Genomic DNA, 19,602 nt, shown 5'->3' on the forward strand with positions numbered 1-19,602 from the left:
GCTAGGTGCCATCTATCCCTCTCCCCGCCTCCCCGTGGGCAGGCAACATGCCTAGCCTTGCTTGCGTGCTACCTGGTCCTGAGTGGGATGCAGTGGGGAGATGAATGACCTTGCAGCAGTAGAGGCAGGGGGTAACAAGCAGCAGACAGGGTAGGACGCACTGGGGCTGCTGCTACATGTGCTCATCAGGCATCAGACGTGAGCCCTCAGGACAAGATGAGGAGCTCCTCTTCCCCCAGGATCCAGCATTGTCCAAATGGCTGACCGATCCCATGGTCAGACACTCCTCAGTGTAGCCTGGGTCAGACCCTGAGATTCAAGAGATTTCTGACCACTAAGCAAAGAGAGCCCCCTCTGGGTGCTCAGGGTACTGGGACACAAATATGGGGGTCATGGGGGTGCAGAGCTCTGAGCTCAGCTTTCTAACATTGCCCCTGTCCAGAGGCTTCCAACTCTGTCAGCATCTGGGGTCTTCGCACAGCCCCAGGCATGATGCTGCCAGAAGACAAGGCTGGGACAAGCCCAGGGGCAGCCCAGAAGCTGAGGCTTATCCCACACAGCTGCCCAAGATTCCTAAGCAGGACTCTCCCTGACATTAGAACTGGGGCTATCTGCTTCCAAGGGAGCCAGGAACATTGGTGCCCTCCACTGAGCCATCCTGAGCTGTTCCCACAGTGGGGGATGATGTCCCAGAAGACCACCAGACCAAAAGGCCAACCACAGCAATCTCAGAGGTGATGAAGGCAGCTGGCGAGCACCAGAATGGAATGAGACCACATGGACCCAGGACTGCAACCAGCCCAGCACAGCACTCAGCGGGGGATGGGGCTCTGGCCCACACCAGGGGCATGGCTCAGCATTGTGCAGCTGGAGCCAGCACAGTACCTGACACTGGCTGGAGAAGCATCATCACATAACACAAAGCTGAAGAATGACATCACAGTGTTGCTTCATGGGCTTCTGGTCACCTTTCCGAGTTCCTTCATTCTCCCTCCACTTTCCTTCGGGTTTTATTTGGGAAGATGAAGGACAACGGCTGAAACTAGTCCTGGGACATCAGACAGTGCAGAAAAAGGAGTTGGGTCAATGAGCTCAATGTAACCAGATACAAAAGAGAGAAAAATCAATAGAAAAATGGGGACACTGAATCTGTGAGACCTGGGATGGCATTCAAGCCCCTCTCTCCACCATGGAGGCTGTTGTTGGGTGAACTGAGGAGGCTTCTAAGACACTCAGATTAATAACTACTCATAGTTAGTAAAATAGAAGTAAAGAAGTTGAATCCAGGCCATAAAAGTGCAAAACTAAATACAATTTAAGAGGCAAGGTTTGACACAGACACCACATGGTCCTTATACACATCTCTTCATGTCAGTGCTGAAGGACACTCAGAGGAGCCACCTGTGATGCTCACGATGGTGGCCCAGCAAGGTGAATTTGAGAATTGCCCCAGCCTCCTCTCGGGTCTCATGCAGGCAGCAAAGGTGGGACTGGTGCCTCAGGAAAGTTGGGCACTCTCCCTAGTTCCCAGGCTATCCTGGGCCAGCAGAGGATCACCCAGGCATAAGCCCATCCTTAGGTTCTGATCACAGTCCCAGCCAGCCAGCAGAGAGCCTGCAAGTGAGCAGCCTATGGATAAATGCAAAAATCCCATGTCACATACAGGCAGGGAGGTCATCAGAGGCTCTGGCCCAACTATCACATCAGGGTGGTCATGGCAATATCAGGCTAAGTCTTGGGATTCTCCAAGGGTGGAGATGCCCAGGCTCCCTTTGACTGTTCCAGGGTCACTCTCCTGGGGAGGAATTTTATTCCAGGATCAACCTGAATTTTCCAAGCTTCAGCTGGTGACCGTTTTACCAAATCACATCATCTAGCACTACTAAGAAATATTCAACTTTATCATGAAGCTGTGTTAGGGGAGATTTAAGCTGATTAACAGGGAAAGATTCTTCCCCCAGAGGATGCTGGGCACTGCCCAGGCTCCCCAGGGAATGGGCACGGAGCTCCAGGAGCGTTTGGACAGCGCTGCCAGGGATGGACAGACTGGGATTGTTGGGGGGTCTGGGCAGGGACAGGGGCTGGACTGGATGGTCCTTGTGGGTCCCCTTCCAGCTCAGGGCATTCTGTGATTCTGTGACCTTAGTCACTGGCTGTTCTCAGAATCCTTTCCCCAGTCCAGCCCTGCCCTGCCCCCTCCTCCTGGTGCCATGTGTGCCAGCTCCATGACTGTGTTGATATCCCTTGTCCAGGCCTCTCCAGTTTCTTCACATCCCTCTTGAACTAGGAGATCACATCTGGACACTTCCTTCAGATGTCTGCCTGTGCCCTTCACAGTAGCTCCCACTATGGGCTTTGCCTTACTCTGAGGAAAAACAACACGCTGATGTTCACCCTGAGATTCTCTGTTGCTTCCAGGGTCTTTTCAACAGGGTCCTTCCAGCTCAGAATAGCTCAGAATCTTCCAGGAATGTCCTATCATGCCATGAGCTGTGAAGGACATGGATGAAGCATTGCCACGCTTCAGTATAATGAAGGGCTGATGAATCTCGTTTCCAGGCATCCTGCAGGTTTCATCCCACCAATGCATGTTGGATATCTCTGACTGACAGGTCCCCGTGATAGACACCAGTGTGGAGGTCTTGTTCAAGGGTTGACAAATCAACAGAGGCTGAAAACCGTGTAACAATTTCTTTGCAGCTATGAATTCCGCCAGGAAATGATACACACTTGCTTGTTTGAGCTGCTTTCCAGAGCTGTTTTGGGCAAGCAGAAAATTTTGACCTCAAGGAAAACCAGCTGAACCCAGTCATAATGTGGAAAAATCAGGTGTTATGCTCCCCCGAGACAGAGCAGGATCCACCCTCCCTGAGGGACAGGTAGGGCTTTTGGTGACAACGTGGTCATGGCTTCATGGCTGAGGAGAAGTTGTGGGAGTGGCTGTGATGGAGCCAGCAGCCCCTCCGTTCCACCAGCACATCATACATGGGATCAGAGGAGCACGGTGACACTTTTGGCTCATCCTCTCTTCCACCAACCCTGCAACACTGATCTTCCTCCCATTTCCTCCTGATTTCCCAAAGCAAAGAAGAAGCCCTTGGGTTGGACAACAGTACAATTTTTTGGCTAGGCCAGCAAGCAGCAATAAAAGCCAGCCTGCTGCCAACAATTCATTTCCTGTTTCAGGCTCTACCAAAAATAAACTCAGAAGGGGAACTCCAATGAGAATGAAACACATAGGAGACAACTCAGAGCTCTCAAAACTATATAGGAAATTTCTCTCAGTGTTCGCTAGGAAGGGGGATGGCGGTGTCAGATGGAATTTCATGCTGGATGGGAGGATTGTGAAGGGGTTTGGGCAGCTCCATCAGGATTATAGGGATATAAATATATATACAGCTGACATTTCCTGTGGCTACATTACACGTGTGGAAATGGCCATTTCCTTCTTTACCTCACAGAGTGGATGCAGGGTCCTGACTGCCTTCCCCAGGACACTTGGCTCCAGGCTGGGGACGCTGTGATGTCCCCAGGCCATACGGGTGATGTCCTTATGCATCCACCATCCAGCTGGCACTGGGACTCTCCGCTGCCAGGCTGCACGGATCACCCCAGCTGGGATCCCAAAGAGATGCAGATCCCAAAGACTGCACCACCACCAGAATCCTCTCCCATTCCTCACCATAGCCATTGGTGACCTCATCAACATCTCTTGGGGACAGCTGGTGTTTGAGGAAGGCTCTGGTGGTGTTTCAGTGGCAAGAAATAGAAGCCTTTTGCAGGCAATCAGCTGCTGCTTGTGTGCTCTCCCAGTGCCCAGCAGCTGCACTCCATGCAGGTAGCACCAAACCTGCAGAGCCAAGGATGGGCACCGAGCTCCTGCAGGATGGCTGTTCCAGCAAGAAGGAGAAAGCTGTGCCCCAGGGGTCCCTGTGAGCATAGAGGTGGCTCTGGGACCCTGCACCACCAGCCCTGGTATGGCATGGACACCTTGATCCAGCACCCACAGCTTTGCCTTGGGATGGTGGAGCCCCTGGGGTGGGTATTTGCAGGTTGATTTTCCCTCATGAGGAAATGGGGCAGGGAGATGGGGAGTGGTTTGTCTCTGCACCCTGTGCCCGAGATGCCACAAGACACAGGACATTGATAAAAACACATACTCCAGGAGTATATGCACCCACACAAAAATATGTGTGTGTATATATTATATACATATTTTTAATAAGTCGATATACATTAGATATATTAAATTTATTCCTGGAATGTATAGGAGTGTATATTATATATCATTTATACATATTTAATATAACATAATGCAAAAATGTATTTGTATGCACTCCTATATGCTCCAGGAGGAAAGGTTTTTCTATTTCTACATTTATTTTTGTATATAGACACCTACACTCTCCTATATACTCCCGTAGTACATAGTACATATGCTTCCAAATATATAACATGGATTTATACATTTCTATAGTTTTATGTATACAGTAATATATATATAAATACTACATGTGTATATGTATATGTATATGCATATGTATATGTACACAAACACTTATGCACTTACCTGTTTCATCATCTCCAGGAGCTGAAGGTGAGGACGTCGAGGTCAGGCTGAGCCTGCCCACAGCCTCCAGGTGCCAGCCCCATCCCCACTGGCCTCATGGCAGTGCCACCCAGGCACCTCTGAACACCGAGCCCACAGAATGGGTTTTGGGACACTGAATCCAAGAAGTGCTGTGCTAGGTCTGAGGATCTGGGCTTCAGGGGTCTCCAGCACGGACTTGCAGGGAAGCAGGGCAGCAGGATGTCTGGCAGGGACTTCACCTCTGCAAGCAGGACTTGGTACCACTCTAAAGCCATTTTGTCCCCATGGATGGATACTCGGGGCTGGGCAAAGCCACGGTCACCTCCTCTGCCCTGTCCTGCCTGCAATGCATTGCATGGGCTTCAAAGTGGGGATGCACCTTCTGCTCATCGAGACCTCCAGGGGAGCTTCTGCAGCCTCCCCGTGCAGCCTGAAGGACGGTGTTCCCATGAACGTGCCTTTAGCAGGGCAGAGGGCACAGAGCATAAGGCACAGGGCACAGGGCACAGAGCACAGGGCACAGAGCAAAGGGCACAGGACACAGGGCACAGAGCATAAGGCACATGGCACAGGGCATAGAGCACAGGACACAGGGCACAGAGCACAGGGCACAGGACACAGGGCACAGAGCATAAGGCACAGGACACAGAGCACAGGGCATAGAGCACAGGGCACAGAGCACAAAGCACAGGGCACAGGACACAGAGCACAGGGCACAGGGAACAGGGAACAGGACACAGGGCGCAGGGCACAGGGCAGGGGCTGCAGCCGGACTTCTCTCGCAGGCATCAGGTGGGCGTGCCGCACCTCTGCGGCTGCACACCCAGCAAACCCACCTTGGCTCCATTTTAAGACTCCCCCTCACCCCATTGAATAGCGGAGGTGTTTCCACGAGATCCAGGACGCCAGTTAATCCGTGGCCTAATGAACTGCACAGAGCAAAGGGACTTCTAACACACGGAGCCATCACTGAACAAATCCAAGAGCCTGAGCCTTTATTTCAGCCTCTGCAAGCATCATTTGGGAAAAATCAGTATTTTTGCAGGGAAAGTACAAGGGCACTCTATCCAAGTGTTCTGAGGAGGGGAGGAGGAATAATCAGGCGGAAGTCAGAGAGAGGCTCCGAGTACCTGATTCATCCCCAGCCTCTGCTCCCGGCCACATCGCGCCCGCCCGTATTTAGTCTGTGTGGGAGCACAAATCACTGCGCAATGTCATCGCTCTGCCGGGATCTGGATTTCATTAGGAGCCACATGATCGGCCCTGGCTGCTGCCGGGGGCTGGCCGAGCTCCCCCCGAGGAGCCGCACAGGATGCGGGGCGGGGGTCGGGGCGCGGGGCTGAATGGGCCCCTTGTCTGCAGCAGGAGAGCCGCAGCCGCCTCGTTGGGACGGGTGTTTTGTACCCCTGAGGGGCTTGGAGACCCCGAAAATATCATGAGGGGAAGGGATTGCAGCCTGCAGCTGTCCCCTGCTCAGATGGTGACTGATACTGAGTTATTTCCCAGGGATTTCGGGACTCCCTTTTCTGCGGGAAGTGGCTCTGCAGGATTAGGGTGTGTCCTGTCCCCTTGCTGAGCTTTTTTCTGTGATTTTTTAGGTCTTGTCCCCACTCGCGCCGGATCGGGGGCCTGGGAGGGACGTTCCCTGCACTCCGGCCGCTCCCCCCTCCGCTTGTAGGTGAACGGGCTGCATCTCGGGGATTTCTGTCATAGGAATCATCTCTCCGTTTTCCGCTTGCGTTTGTGATTTGCATTTGCTTGCAATAACTTCATAGTCAACTCTGCAAGCAGAAAGGAGTTTTGCAGCTGCTGCTGGATTTCCGAGCGTGGCTGCATTGTACAGTCTGAGATTCAAAGCATTCCAGAAAATCGGATTAAACATTTTTTTTTGGTTCTCATCTGGGAATTGTTTCTGGGCCCATTTTGTTCCCAGGACTGACAAGCTAGGGTCCCTGCTCCTGCCCAAAGTCGGGCTGCTGACACAGAGGAACACGGATGCCAAGCGGGCAGCCTCAGCCAAGGGATAGGTGTTGGCTCCAGGCTGCTGCAACCCCTGCATACAGTCATATCCTTTACATCTCTTGCATCCCTTGGATCCTTTATATCCCATTGTGACCCTTACATCCCGTTGCACTCTCTGAACCTCTTGCAGCCTCCTTGCATGTCTTGCATTCTTAATAGCCTGCTGCAGCCCTTTCAGCATCCTTTACATTCCTTACATCCATTGCATCCTTCTCAGCTCACCAAATCCCTTATGTCCTGCTGCATCCTTTGTGTCCCCTGCAGCCCGCTGTGTCACTTGCATCCCGTACATCCTTTGCACTCACCCCTTGCTTCCCATGGCACCTGCACACAACTCCCAGCCAAGCCCACACACTTCTGTCTCATCTGAGGTCGTTCTTGGTTATGGAGCCCTGTGCAGTGACCTGGGAGTACCTGAACCAGCCAGCCAGGAGCCTCTCCAGCAGGTCCAGGGGAAGCAGCTCCTGGCCCTTGCCCAGGCTCCCCAGGCAGGGTGTTGTCCATGGAGTGATACAGACTTATCACCTCACCTCAAACAGACCTGACACCCTTCTCTCTGCAGGTGGCAAAGACATGAGAGGCTCCTGGGCTGCTGAGCCACAACCCACATGAATTTTCCCTGGCTGAGCATCCATGTCCCATTCCAGGAATTAATGTGCACTCAGGACACATGGCTGCAGCATCTCCTCTGAGTCCCCATGGAGCTTAGCCCCGACAACCAAAGCCTGGACATGTTTTCCGACATGTTTCCAATGATGCACGCTGCCCTTCCAGCCCAGTAGCTCCTGGTCTCCCAGCTACACCAGCAGCCAGCCAGCAAGAGAGCATGCAGGCTTCACTCAGCACCACCGAGAGCCAGTGACCACCTCGATCCAGATCTTATTTTAGCTGCAGCTCAGGGGTGAAATTCCCGTTCAGATATTCAGCTCCAGAGGCCAGAGCAGGGGAAACACTTTTACTCTGCAGTTTAAATTGGAATAAATCCGGTGAGGCTGAGGCTCTGGCAGTCCCAGCCATGCCCTCCCCTTGCCTGGGGGATGAGGTGAGGGCCCACAAAAGGTTAAAGTGGCCTGAAAAAGGAGGAGGCAAGGCTAGGGAGAGGTGGCAAAGCCACTGCCACTGCAGTGGGTGACCAGTGCAGGCTGGAGTCAGAGGGCTGCTGCTGGAGCCCCTACCTCAGAGGGCTGATGCAGCTCTTTGAGGGTCCAAAGAGAAGTTGGAGGAGACTTAAGGAAACCATCCAAGCCAAGCTGGCTGAGAAGAGACAGATACAGCCTTGAGGAGTCGAGCCCCCCGAGACCTGGCTCTGTGGGGGGGGTTGCTCCTTCAGGAAAACCGTGGCTCCAACCTTGGCTCAGGCACCAGCCAGGGACAAACTGCAGGAACCGTGGCTTGGGCTGAGCTCCTGTCCAGTCATGAGCACTGGCCATCTCGGTCCATTCCGATGCCATGGACAGCACAGCCACTGCTGGGATGCTCGCCAGCTCTCAGCCCAAGGAGCAGACAGAAAATGCTGACCTGTACCTGACTCCATAGTAAAGGCAGTAAAGCCATGTTTGGTGCAGAACTGGCAGTGCACTGGCCTCTTTCAGTGACAGCTGGCTGCCCGGTGACAACACACTCACCAAAGGTTGGGGGGGCCACTCCTGGCTCTGAAGAGGTGACTCAGAGCCAAGGTAATGTGGTAGCTCTTCCAGGGACTCCAGACTTGGACAGACATCTCCTGCAGGAGGGTGTATGCTTATGGTTCTCAGGGATTATTCCCTATGGCAATGTGCCCCCATACACCATGTTCCACAGACACCCCACTCCTGTTGTATTTCTTGGCCCCCTCCTTCCACTTGGCCTCCTCTGCACCAGCAGCATGAGGAAAGCCCTGCAGCTGGTTTGGGGGCTCAAGAAGCAGCAGCAGGACAAGATCACCCACAGATTCCTCTGTGCCAAGGGAAGGAACATCCCACTCTCCCAGTGCAGAGGTCCCATGGCCATGACCACCCAAATGTGGCCTCATCCTGTCCAGCAGCAAGAGTCTCACTGGGGTCTTCCCCAGCCACTCTCTCACTCCATGGTGGGGGTGACAGGGTGAGGAAGGACAGGGGAGCTTTCTCAGGTCTGTCTGTCCTTTCATAGTTCAATCCAGGCTTAGTTAAGGCACTTCCTGGGCTTCACAACCCAACTGCAGGGTTGTTTCTGCTCTCAAGCCCTTGGGTCCAGCTGCTGTGGTTTTGTCCTTGGTGCTGGCATGTTCTACAGAGCTTAGGAAGGACCTGTGTTTCCTCTACCCATATTGTGTCACCTGAGGTGCTTGTGGCTTCATTGCAAACACTATTAGCTGGTCAGGGACTACCCCACCTCAGCCTGAACTCATTCCCCAGGAGCCTCCTGCACATCCCAACATATCCTGATCCCTGCCTAGACATACAGAGCATGGGACACCCCAGGTCACACGTGTGCCACTCACCCAGCTCCCCTACATTCCCAGACCCAGCCTAGGGCTACAGATTGTCCCCAACAGCTCACCCACCTGCAGTCCAGCTCACTGAGCTCCTTCCTCCAACCAAACCCCATGTCCCTCTGTCCCCATGGTGCTTGTACAGGTCCCAGCGGAGGACCCTGTCCCAGCTCCATCCCCACAGAGAGCTTTCCCTGAATCCCTACCAGCATCCTGGCCAGCAATGATCCCAGTGCAAAGCATGGCCCTGTACCTCATGGAGCACACACAGCTCAGATCCCTGCCCCAGGAGCCCCAGAATCCCAGTGTTTGTGTCGCCAGCCCTGCAGGCTGCAGAGGCAGTGCCCAGAGCTGCCGGGCTAATGAGAAATGCATGGGAGCCACATCTGGTAGCGATTGAGCCGGGAGCAGTGCTGGAAAGGGAGGAAGCGCAGATTTCCTGCAGCACAAAGGAAGGGAAAGGAATGTCCGTGACAGAGCAGAGGCCCTGGCTGCCCCCTCTCTCCATCTTCACAGGGGTGCACAGGCATCAGATCATGCTTACTCCCTTGCTGGCACTGCTGGAGAGTGTCCCTGGGCATGTGCCTTCCTCTTCCCTGGGCTGAGCCGCTCAGCTGCCCGGCCACCTCCCTTTCCACACACAGGGATGCACAGACACCCCGTGGCCACTATCCACAGCCATGGCCATGCACTGCCAGAGCCTCCTTCATGACCTTCTCCCTCCAGCCTGCTGCTGCTCAGGGTCCCCACGGCCAGACACCGTCAGGCTTGAAAGCCCCTCCAAACAGCCTTGAGCAGGGAGCAGGAGCCCGGTGAAGCCATGAGAGCAGCAGTCAGGGCAGAGTCTGCACTGTGCCATGCCTATGAGGCTGTGATACTTGGAGGGGACAAGGCAGGTGGCGTTTATGTCCTCACCAGTGCAGGTAGCCATGGCAGGGGAGGCAGCTGGTCTGGTTGTGTTTCAGGTGAAGCCTTCATCACCATACCTGAGCATCACTGGCTATCAATGGGATTTTGAGTTGTGCTGTCTGCTGGGGATATTCCCTGGGACAGCAAAATTCTGTGACAGCAGGTGACACACAGAAGGGGATATTTAGTAAAAGCTGCCATCAAGTCTTCATGGAAGAGTACGGCAAAGTGTTTGGGATGCTTTCATCCTGATCCAGGCTATTGCCCCAGTTGAAGCTGAGCAGCACAGCTCATTGCTCTTTTTTAAAGGACCCTTTTTCCCCTTACCCAGCAGCTCAGCAGAGGCTGCAACACTCAGCCTCTGGCTACTCTAGCATAGCAAAACCTCGTGGTGGTTCCTGAGGAAATCATTCCATGGAGGTGTTGCTACCAGGCTGGGGTAAGGATGAACAGGCAACAGGCTGGACAGACGGACACAGAAGGGTAAACTCCATGAGGTCTAAGCAGCCCAGGCATAGAGAGATATGCAGTCAGCCCACCCAAAGCCTCTCCAGCACTTAGGATTTGGGGTTCCTTGAATGGAAATTTGAGGCATTGAACTGGGGGGGAAAAAAGTGATTTCCATTCAGGGATGTTTTCAGGATAGCCCATTTTGCTGGAGATGCTCTGTGTTCTCTCTGCCACTTATAGTCCCCTTAAGCAGCAGTACAGCTTCTGTAGGCTTTGAAGTCCTATTAAATCCAGTATTTTTAAGGAATTTTAAACCCATTTCAATGAATCTTTCCTCTTACTAATTCAAGAAAGGAACCTTTTCCTGTGCTCTGCTGCCATGAATGCACAGCTCATCCTGCTCCAGTTCTCATCTCCCACACCCCAGCATGCACGGGAAAGACCCATCACCATCCCAGCACACAACACTCCGTGTATTTTCAGGGATTGGAAGGAATCTGGGCAGCTTTGCGGCCTCATCCTTCCCAGGGCACCCACAAATATTGCCATTGCCCAGCATGACCCTGGCGCAGTATCCATAGGGGATGTTCCCCACTTCACAAGCTGGAATTACTTCACAGAGTGCAATCCCACCAGTGCTGGTGATGCACCATATTTTTGGGCGTGGTTGAAGTAACTCTGTCACCCACTTTTGACTCATCCATTCCAATGCAGACAAATTACGTCTGAAACGCTCCTGATAAAGTCATTTAAAACATCTGTAGTTGCTTCCAAGCTGGAGCAGGGAGATAGGCCGAGATTCCTCCCCGTGCATCCCTTGGAACCGCCTGGAAATCTCCGGCTGGGGCCCAGGGTGCGGGCATGAAGGTCCCGGGGCTGCCGGGAGCGGCAAGGACCGGGGATGTGAGGGAGGGGAAAGGACCGGGGACGTGCGGGAACGGCAAGAAGGAGCGGCGGGATGCGGCGGGGCGGGGGTGGTGGGCGTGGTCACGGGCGGGGGCGGTGCCGGGATTGGCAGTCCCTGGGGCGGGGCTTGCAAAGGCCAGAGGGGCGAGGCTTGAGCGGCTCGGGGGCGGAGCGGGACGATGGAGGCGCGTGAGGCCGTGGGGCGGCCCCGCGCATGCGCAAATTGCGACGGGGGGGGGAGCGTGAGCGCGGCTCTGCGCAGGCGCAGACCGCGAGAGGACGGTGAGGGTGCGGGAGCAATGGCGCGGCCCGGCGGCTTTGAGGCGGCCGAGCAGCAACAGCAGCAAGTGCTGTCCCGGCAGCAGGAGCGGCACTACCGGCTGCTGGCCGAGTTGCAGGCGCTTGTCAAGGCGCTGCCCAGGTGAGCGGAGTCCAAGGGGGTCTAGGGGCCGATGCCCGCGCTGGCGCTGACCCGGTTTGTGCCCGCAGTGCCTGCCAGCAGCGCCTCTCGTACACGACGTTGTCCGAGCTGGCGCTGGCGCTGCTGGACGGGACCGTATTCGAGATCGTGCAGGGGCTGCTGGAGATTCAGCACCTCACCGAGAAGAACCTGTACAGCCAACGGCGGCAGCTGCACAGCGAGCACCGCGGTACCGGCGCCACCGTGGGGGTAGTCTCGGGCCACTGCGGGGACCGGAGACTGGGGCGAGGGCCACAAGGGTGGCCATCCTGGAGCACTGGAGGGGAGGGAGGGGGAGGACAGCTCAGGGTAAATGGGGGACAGCTCCAGGGAAGTGATGGGGACCCTGCGGGGGGAGACGAGCCTGCGGCATCTCTGGGGTAGGGGGGAGGCTCGGGGGTTGCTGGGCGTGGGACGTCGTGGGGGCCGTGGGGGGACGCCAGGGCGCAGGTTGGGGGGGCAGTGGGGGCTTGGGAGTGCCACTGAGTGGGGAGGGGGTGGGGACAGTGGAGGACGCTGGGAGTGACACTAGAGGGCACTGGGGGGCTGTGATGGGGACACTGGGGGTTTGGGGAAGATGCTGAGAGGGGCAGGTTGGGGGGGCTTGGGGTTGGCACTGGAAAGGCAGGTTTGGGGAGCCCCGGAGTTGGGTTGTCAGGGCATAAGGGAGCTATAGGGAATGACACCACAGGTTGTGGGGAGGACACTGAGGGGGAGAGAGGGGTGGCACTGATGGCACTCAGGGCACCTGGCAGCAGCATGCTCTCCTGAGTCCCCCTTGCCCATGGCAGGGCTGAAGCAGGAGCTCTTCCACCGGCACAAGGAGGCCCAGCAGTGCTGCAGGCCCCACAACCTGCCACTGCTCCGTGCAGCCCAGCAGCGTGAGATGGAGGTGAGGGGGCTGGGCTGGAGATGTGGGTGAGGGTGGGGAGGTGCAGAGCTGTGTCTGCTGCCAAGGCTCTCACTGCCCCGTTGCTGCAGGAGCACTGCAGCATCTCCAGAGGGTTTGGCTATTCCTGCCCTGCAGCCTTGGGAGACACCAGCTGTCCTGACTGGCCTTGCTAGCACAGACCTTGGTTCTCCACCCCAATCTAGAGGCCTCTTGCTCTACATTTTGTCTCCTCAAGGTAAGGGCGCAGGCTCTTGCCATCCCAGGTGTGATATGAGAATTGTGGAAGCTCAGAAGCCTGCTTGAAAGGCAATGCTCTCCACAGTACTTTAATGATCCATCATTATCTGATGGGCTGAAGCCTGTATAGGATAGGAAGCAAGAGATAGAAAGTGTGCAGAAGGCACCTAAGATCTGCTGTGCTGTTGTAACAAGTCAAAAATGGACAATACTCAATCACATTTTACTGAGTACCACTGATAAGGAGGAAACACCTCGAGTTTCATAATTACAGTAATAGTTTCTGAGAGCATCTCAAGGCATTTCAAAAAGATTCAGTCCCAGAGGACTTTTCTGTCACCTCTTGGTGATAGAGGCAGTTTTGTAATGTATGAAAATGGCAAGTAGCTGGTTATGTTAATCAGTGGAGTTGAATTGTGGGGGAAAGCTACATGAGAACTGTTTCCTGCCTTGGCCCATGGCAAGCACCATGTCAGTGTTTGCTGTTGGATTCTTTGGCGTCCTGTCAAGGTGACTAAAGCCAGGCTGGACCTCTGGTACCTTGTTACTTCTGTCTCTGAGTAACTTAGACTTGCAGCACTAATCTCTACTGGCTGTTCTAAACACTTCCAGTATTTCATTAAATTGCCCAAATATGTCTCACTTCTCCTTGTCTTACATGCTGTGCAACTTCTTCCTACAGCTCTCTGCATTTCTTCTGTTTTCTTCTTCCAGGTGTTAATAGAGTCACTTCTTCCTGTCTTTATCCTCTCACAGTTCTTCTGTAGAGCATTTTGGGAGGTGATTTATCATCTCTGTTGTATCTGATATGTGTCTAATTGGAGCTGCCCTCTGTGGTTAAAGGTTTCCATGACCAGCTCCCATGAGATAGCTTGAGATTGGGCTCCCAGGACAGGTAATACAAGGTGTATGTTTTAGATGTGTGGCTTCTCAGTGGAACCCTTGGCATTTAGAAAAGCTTAGTTCATCATGCAGGGTCCCTGGCCACCAGGGCTAAAGCAAAATTTTTGTGCTTCAGATGTGTCCAAGATACGGCACCTTTCTCTAACCCAGAATTAGATGCCTCACTAAACAATGTGAGGCATTTAAATTGTGGTGGTTTTTTCAAGCCCAAAGAAAGTCAGTCCTCCAGCACAGTAAGTGGAGATAATGGCACACGGAGGTGGGTGGGAGGAAGGAAAATCTTGGGAATGAGGGATTTTCTGAGGGATAATCTGTTGTATCTCCCCCAAAGAGAGTGAACTCCTGGACTGAAGAAAGTGTGAGGACAGAGCTTGCTTAGGTTTTTCGTCAGCATCCTTTGATGAAGGAGCAGTCCTCACTCTGCCTTGCATTCTCTTGGGACTGGAAGTTTCCTTGAGTTTCTTCCCATTTATTGCCATGAGATCCTGCCCTAATGTTTTCTCTGGAGCAGCTTTTGTATGGTCACCTTCTAGTCGATCCAAGTTCTGCATCTTCCTTAATTGCAGGTGGTTCTGTGAAGGTTTCTCACTCTGACATGCTAATTGTAGGTTCTACATCCAGGAGAGGTTCCAAGAAGTAGCTCCAGCCCCATGTGAGTGATAACTGCTCTTTGTTAGGTCACACCTTTTGCAGAGACATGGATACCCTTGCTGCAGACACACCCTCAGCCCTTCCCCAGATTGTTCATAGCCAAGAGTTCTGTCACAGAAATTCTGAATTTTCACCAGGAATTGTGGCAGGGTGGAGGCGTTCAGCTCCCCTCTAAGGCCTTTTTAACCACCAGCCACTGATGTAGGAAATCCTGGGGTTTGTGACTTCTTCCTTTCTGTGCAGCGGGGATAGTTTAACCACATGGATGTTTCCAGCTGAACTTGTGCTTGTGTTCTCTGTTACAAAGGGACAACATTGCATGAATGAAACATTGAAACTTGCGGTTTTTCACAGAATCACAGACAAGCTGAGTTGGAAGAAACCTACAAGGGCCATCCAGTCCGGCTCCTGGCCCTGCACAAACACCTCAACAATCCCAGCCTGTCCATCCCTGGCAGCGCTGTCCCAGCGCTCCTGGAGCTCTGGCAGCCTCGGGGCCGTGCCCATTCCCTGGGGAGCCTGGGCAGTGCCCAGCACCCTCTGGGGGAAGAACCTTGCCCTGAGCTCCAGCCTAACCCTCTCTGACACAACTTCAAGTCATTCCCACAGGTCCTATCACTGATCACCACAGAGAACAGATGTCTGCTCCGCCTCTTCCCCTTTAAAGGAAGTTGTAGCTTCAATGAGTCTCCCCTCAGTCTCCTCCAGCTGAACAGATCACGTGTCCTCAGCTGCTCTTCATTTGGTTTCCTCTCAAAGCCTTTCACCATGTTTGTTGCCTTCCTTTGGATGTTCTCTAATGGTTTATTTATTTCATACTTCTTATAGGAGAAGCACAGAATCATGGAATGGTTTGGGTTGGAAGGGACCTTCAAATTCATCCAGTCCCACACACTGGTGTGGATGGGGACACCTGCCACTATCCCAGGTTGCTCCAAGCCCCATCCAGCCTCGCCTTGGACACTTTTAGGGATGGGGCAGTGACAGCTTCTCTGGGCAACCTTTGTCACTATCCTCACAGGGAAGAATTTCCTCTTAACATCTAATCTAATCCTGCCCTCTCAATTTGAAGCCGTTCCTCCTTGTTGTGTTGCTCTCTTCTTTGTCCCAAGTCCTTCTCCAGCTCTCTTGGAGCCCCTTTAGGCACTGGAAGGACAGAGGCTTCAGCCCTCAGAGCATCTCCCTGGCCTCCTCTGGACTTCCTCCAGCGACTCCAGGTCCTTCTTGTGCTGGGCCCCAGGGCTGGAGGCAGCTCTGCAGGTGGGGCTCACCTGAGCAGAGCAGAGGGGCAGAGTCTTCCCCCTCACTCTGCTGCCCACCCTACAAAAATGAGCATTGTTTTTTGATGGGATTTGATGATTCTTGGTGCTCCCTGTGGCTTGCAAAGGAAGTCTGCTTCTCAGTGCAGCCTGATGAGGTTGTATCACCTCTGCACATATGGGGCTCTTTACTTGATCTGTGCTCTCTGCTTCCACTCCTGATTTCCAGCATGGCTTTGTCATCCACATGTTTGCTGGGCTCCATTTCTTCTCTGGAGGCTTCTGCTGAAGTTTGGCAGATGTTGGTGAGGCAGGAGTGGCCGTGTCCTCCTGGTTGGAACTGTTCTGGCAAAGTCCTTCTTTCATAATGTTCTCAGTCTGTCAAAAATAGAACCTTTCACAAATAAATAGGATCTGTATGGAGTTTATAGCTCCAGTTCCATATTAGTGTCCAGGGAGCCATCTTGATGAGCTTTAGTGGCCTAAATTATTCCTCCAAGGCTTCCTTCAGCCCCACCTGAGAGGAGCACATAGTTCGTGGGCTGAGCTCAGCCACAGCTCAGGTGGTGACTCATCAGGGAAAGTGATTCGGACACTGATCAGTTCCTTGTGGTCTTTTCTGGCCTCCAAACACTGTCCTGGGAGAGCAGGCTGTTTCCCATGACTTCCCTGCATTTTCTTGAGTGCCAGCTTTGCAGGTGGAGGTGTTAAGACCTAGGGCTATGCTAGTTGCCCACTGCTATCCTTGGACTCATCAGGAGAGATTCAGGGTCTGGTTGTTCTTGGGTTCCAGTAAAAGTCTTTGAGATGAGAAGAAGGTGGGAAGAAGGTAGATATTTCACTTTCCCATTGACTTTTATATTTTCTAGGCTATGGAGCAACAGATCAGAGAGGAACAGCGAATGATGGATGAGAAGATAGTCTTGGAATTGGACCAAAAAGTAATCGACCAGCAGAGCACCCTGGAGAAGGCTGGGGTGTCTGGCTTCTACATCACCACTAACCCCCAGGTTGGTGTTTGGGCATGGCAGGCAAGGCATTTTATCAGAGCCTGGAGTGACAGAACAAGGGGGGATGGCTTCACACTGCCAGAGGGCAGGGTTAAGTGGGATACTTCCATCTCTGGAAGGCTGCTAAGGCATGGTTACCCAGAGCAGCTGTGGCTGTCACATACCTGGAGGAGTCCAAAGCCAGGTTGGACAGGGCTTGGAGCAACCTGGGATAGTGGAAGAGTTTTCCTTGCCCACGGTAGGGCATGGGAATGGATGACCTGTAAAAATCCCTTCCATGATTGTTGGACCGTTAGACAAATCATTCCCTGATTGTTAGACAGTGCTCTTGGGTTAATATCTTTAATTTTTAAAAAACTCTTGCTGTAAATAGATCGGAGACGGGTGTGTCAGAGCAATCCATCCTTTGCCTCCCATCTGGTGGGTGGAATGCACTGGAGAGGCCATGTACTCAGTTCATAACAAAAGAGCAGAAACCCAGGTACCACTTGGCAGCATTCCCAACTTCCTGCAGTATTTTTTTTCCATTGTGGAGGGGAAAAAACACTGTGCCAACAGCCTGCAGTCCTCTGACTCTCAAGTGGGTCTGAAAAGGACTAAAATAATTCATTTATTGCATTTATATTCAGCTTAGCTATAAAAACTGACTTCAGGACTTCTTGCATGTGTCTTGCTGGAGCTGATGATCTCAGACTTTGATTAAAGAATTGTTCCCAGTTTCCCCAGGGCATTTGGTCTCAAAACATCTGAGGAGTCACCTGGGTTTGTCCTTATGCCACTGCAGGAACTAAAAAAACTCAAAATTCCCAAGTCCTGTTGTAAAGCCATACAAGTTTACAGGGAACACAGAGACAGGCTGTTCTTAACTCTGTTTTTTCAGCTGATTAAATGTCACTTTGATAAAGACCTACTGCTGAGAAAAAATGGCTTAAATGAAGCTAAACAGCTATTTCCTAACACCCACCCGCATGATTCCCAGTTGTGGCGCCTTGAACAACCTCCTCATTTTTTCAGTGTTGCTATTCCCCTGCTGTATAATGCAGAGAGCCCATTCTCTCCCTCCTGCCCTGCCCTTTATGTTGTTTTTCTAAGTAATAACCCTTACTAGGGTTCCTCTTTGCTGGGTTTGTGTGTTTGCCTTTAGGATAGATGCCAAGCCCAACCCGGATCTTGGCTTGTGCCTGTGAGTGCCACCAAGAAATCCCTGCTGGAATCTGTTCACGCGGTTCCCGTCAGCTGATGAGTTTCCCTCCCAGTCTGTATGAAAAGCCTCCTTGTGCAGGGGATATATTTTTATAAAAATAGATTTTTATCTCCATAGCTCCGTTGTCTGCAGGGCTGAGTCACAGACCTACACTCGCGAATTACTGGCTCCACCATGTTATCTCTGAGCTAGATATAATTAAAGAATGAGCAGGTGGTGAAGGAACCCTGAGCTAATGTTGATGTCTCCACTTGATTGTGGTCCTAGAAAAGGAAGTTTTCCAGGAATGGGGAATGAAATGCCTGGAGGGGCTTTAATGCACCAGCACAGCCATGTGTTGCACCTGCCTTGGATCCCACTTAGAGGGGATCCCAAACTTAGAGGGTTCCCAAAGCAATCCCTCCTCTTTCTACCCTTCTATGCTGGGAAGGGGTCAGGGAGTTGGAGATGCTGTGGAGGATGTGGGGAGGGGCCTGGAGAACCTCCTCTGGGGCCGCTGCCCCTCCTCAGCCTGCAGAACTGGCCAGCCCTCATAGCCCCTAGCACATTTATCATGGCCAGGAAGAAAAAGCCTCTCTTGATCCTTAAGGAATCCTCAGGCTCTGGGATTCCTAAGGCAGCCACAGTTTGCAGCAGGTCTGGCAAGATGTCACTGCTCCATGTTATAGAGAAATGCCTGAACAATATGAAGCATTTGGTTGTTAGCTTCCTGATTGATTTTTTTATTTTAATTCTCTAAGAACCAGAAGCTCTTGAGGAGGTGGTACAGGCCAATCCTTCCTGCTTCCTGCAGCAGAGAATGGGATTATCTACTGGCAAAACATCTTTCTCCCTTTGCAGGAGCTGACTCTGCAGATGAATTTGCTGGAGCTGATTCGGAAGCTGCAGCAGAAGGAAGCTGAGGCGGAGAAGACTTTTTACTGAAAGAGCAAATCTGCTGTTCACCTCCCAGAGTTTTTCCTCTGACTTCCCTCTACAGACCGTCCATGCATTTGCTTTGTATTGTGTCAGGAAGAGGCTACAGGAGTAGAAGAAATTGCTGAGGCACTTAGATTAGAGCTGGGGCAGGCAGATCCCAGCACAGGGGGTGGTTGGGAGCCTGGGGATGGCTCTCTGATCCTCAGAGCAGGGTCAGCTGCATCTGGCTCAGCTGGGAGCTGATGACTGTGGTCACCTGCCAGGAATGTCCTGCAGTGATGCTGAGGCCATCACTGAGCCAAGGCTGAGCTGAGCGCTGAGGCAGCACATGGAGTCCTGTTGTATGAGTGCTGCTCGCTGCTGTCACCCTGTGTTTAGATGATACAACGGGGGGGGGGAAACAATTCCAAGGGTGCTTCTGTGTGTTGTTGAGGCAGAAACAACCTCTTAGGCAGACCCTTCCCAGAGTTTCCTCCAGGCCGGTACTAGCATTACCTGTATTATTTTATCTGTGTGCTGGCCAGTATCTGTTCTAAAGGAGAATTTCAGGCCTCAGCCCAAAGTTACTGGACTGGTGTTTGCAGTGTTCCCACTGACTGAGAAAGCAGAGCTCTTGCTTTGTTCTTTTAAACGAGTTTACAAATTAAAAGAAATAAAACATTCCCCTTCTGAGGTTGCAGCTTTCTGAATGCCAGTGGTTGTATTTGTCCTGTCCTCAGCTGATGAGTGTGGGGCTTG

The 19,602-nt window shown here is 52.7% G+C and overlaps 1 protein-coding gene across 1 annotated transcript; it reads left to right on the forward strand.

Annotated features, from left to right (window-relative positions):
• Positions 1–11,499: 11,499 nt before the first annotated feature.
• On the forward strand, positions 11,500–19,543 carry LOC106864995 (DiGeorge syndrome critical region gene 6 like). The gene is made up of 5 exons (XM_014894818.2): positions 11,500–11,751; positions 11,820–11,980; positions 12,582–12,682; positions 16,602–16,742; positions 18,787–19,543. The coding sequence occupies exons 1-5, from the start codon at positions 11,510–11,512 to the stop codon at positions 18,868–18,870; spliced, it is 729 nt and encodes a 242-aa protein (XP_014750304.2). The 5' UTR covers positions 11,500–11,509; the 3' UTR covers positions 18,871–19,543.
• The last annotated feature ends 59 nt before the right edge of the window (positions 19,544–19,602 follow it).

Source organism: Sturnus vulgaris, chromosome 19 (assembly GCF_052056855.1).
Source record: "Sturnus vulgaris isolate bStuVul1 chromosome 19, bStuVul1.hap1, whole genome shotgun sequence".
NCBI lineage: Eukaryota > Metazoa > Chordata > Aves > Passeriformes > Sturnidae > Sturnus > Sturnus vulgaris.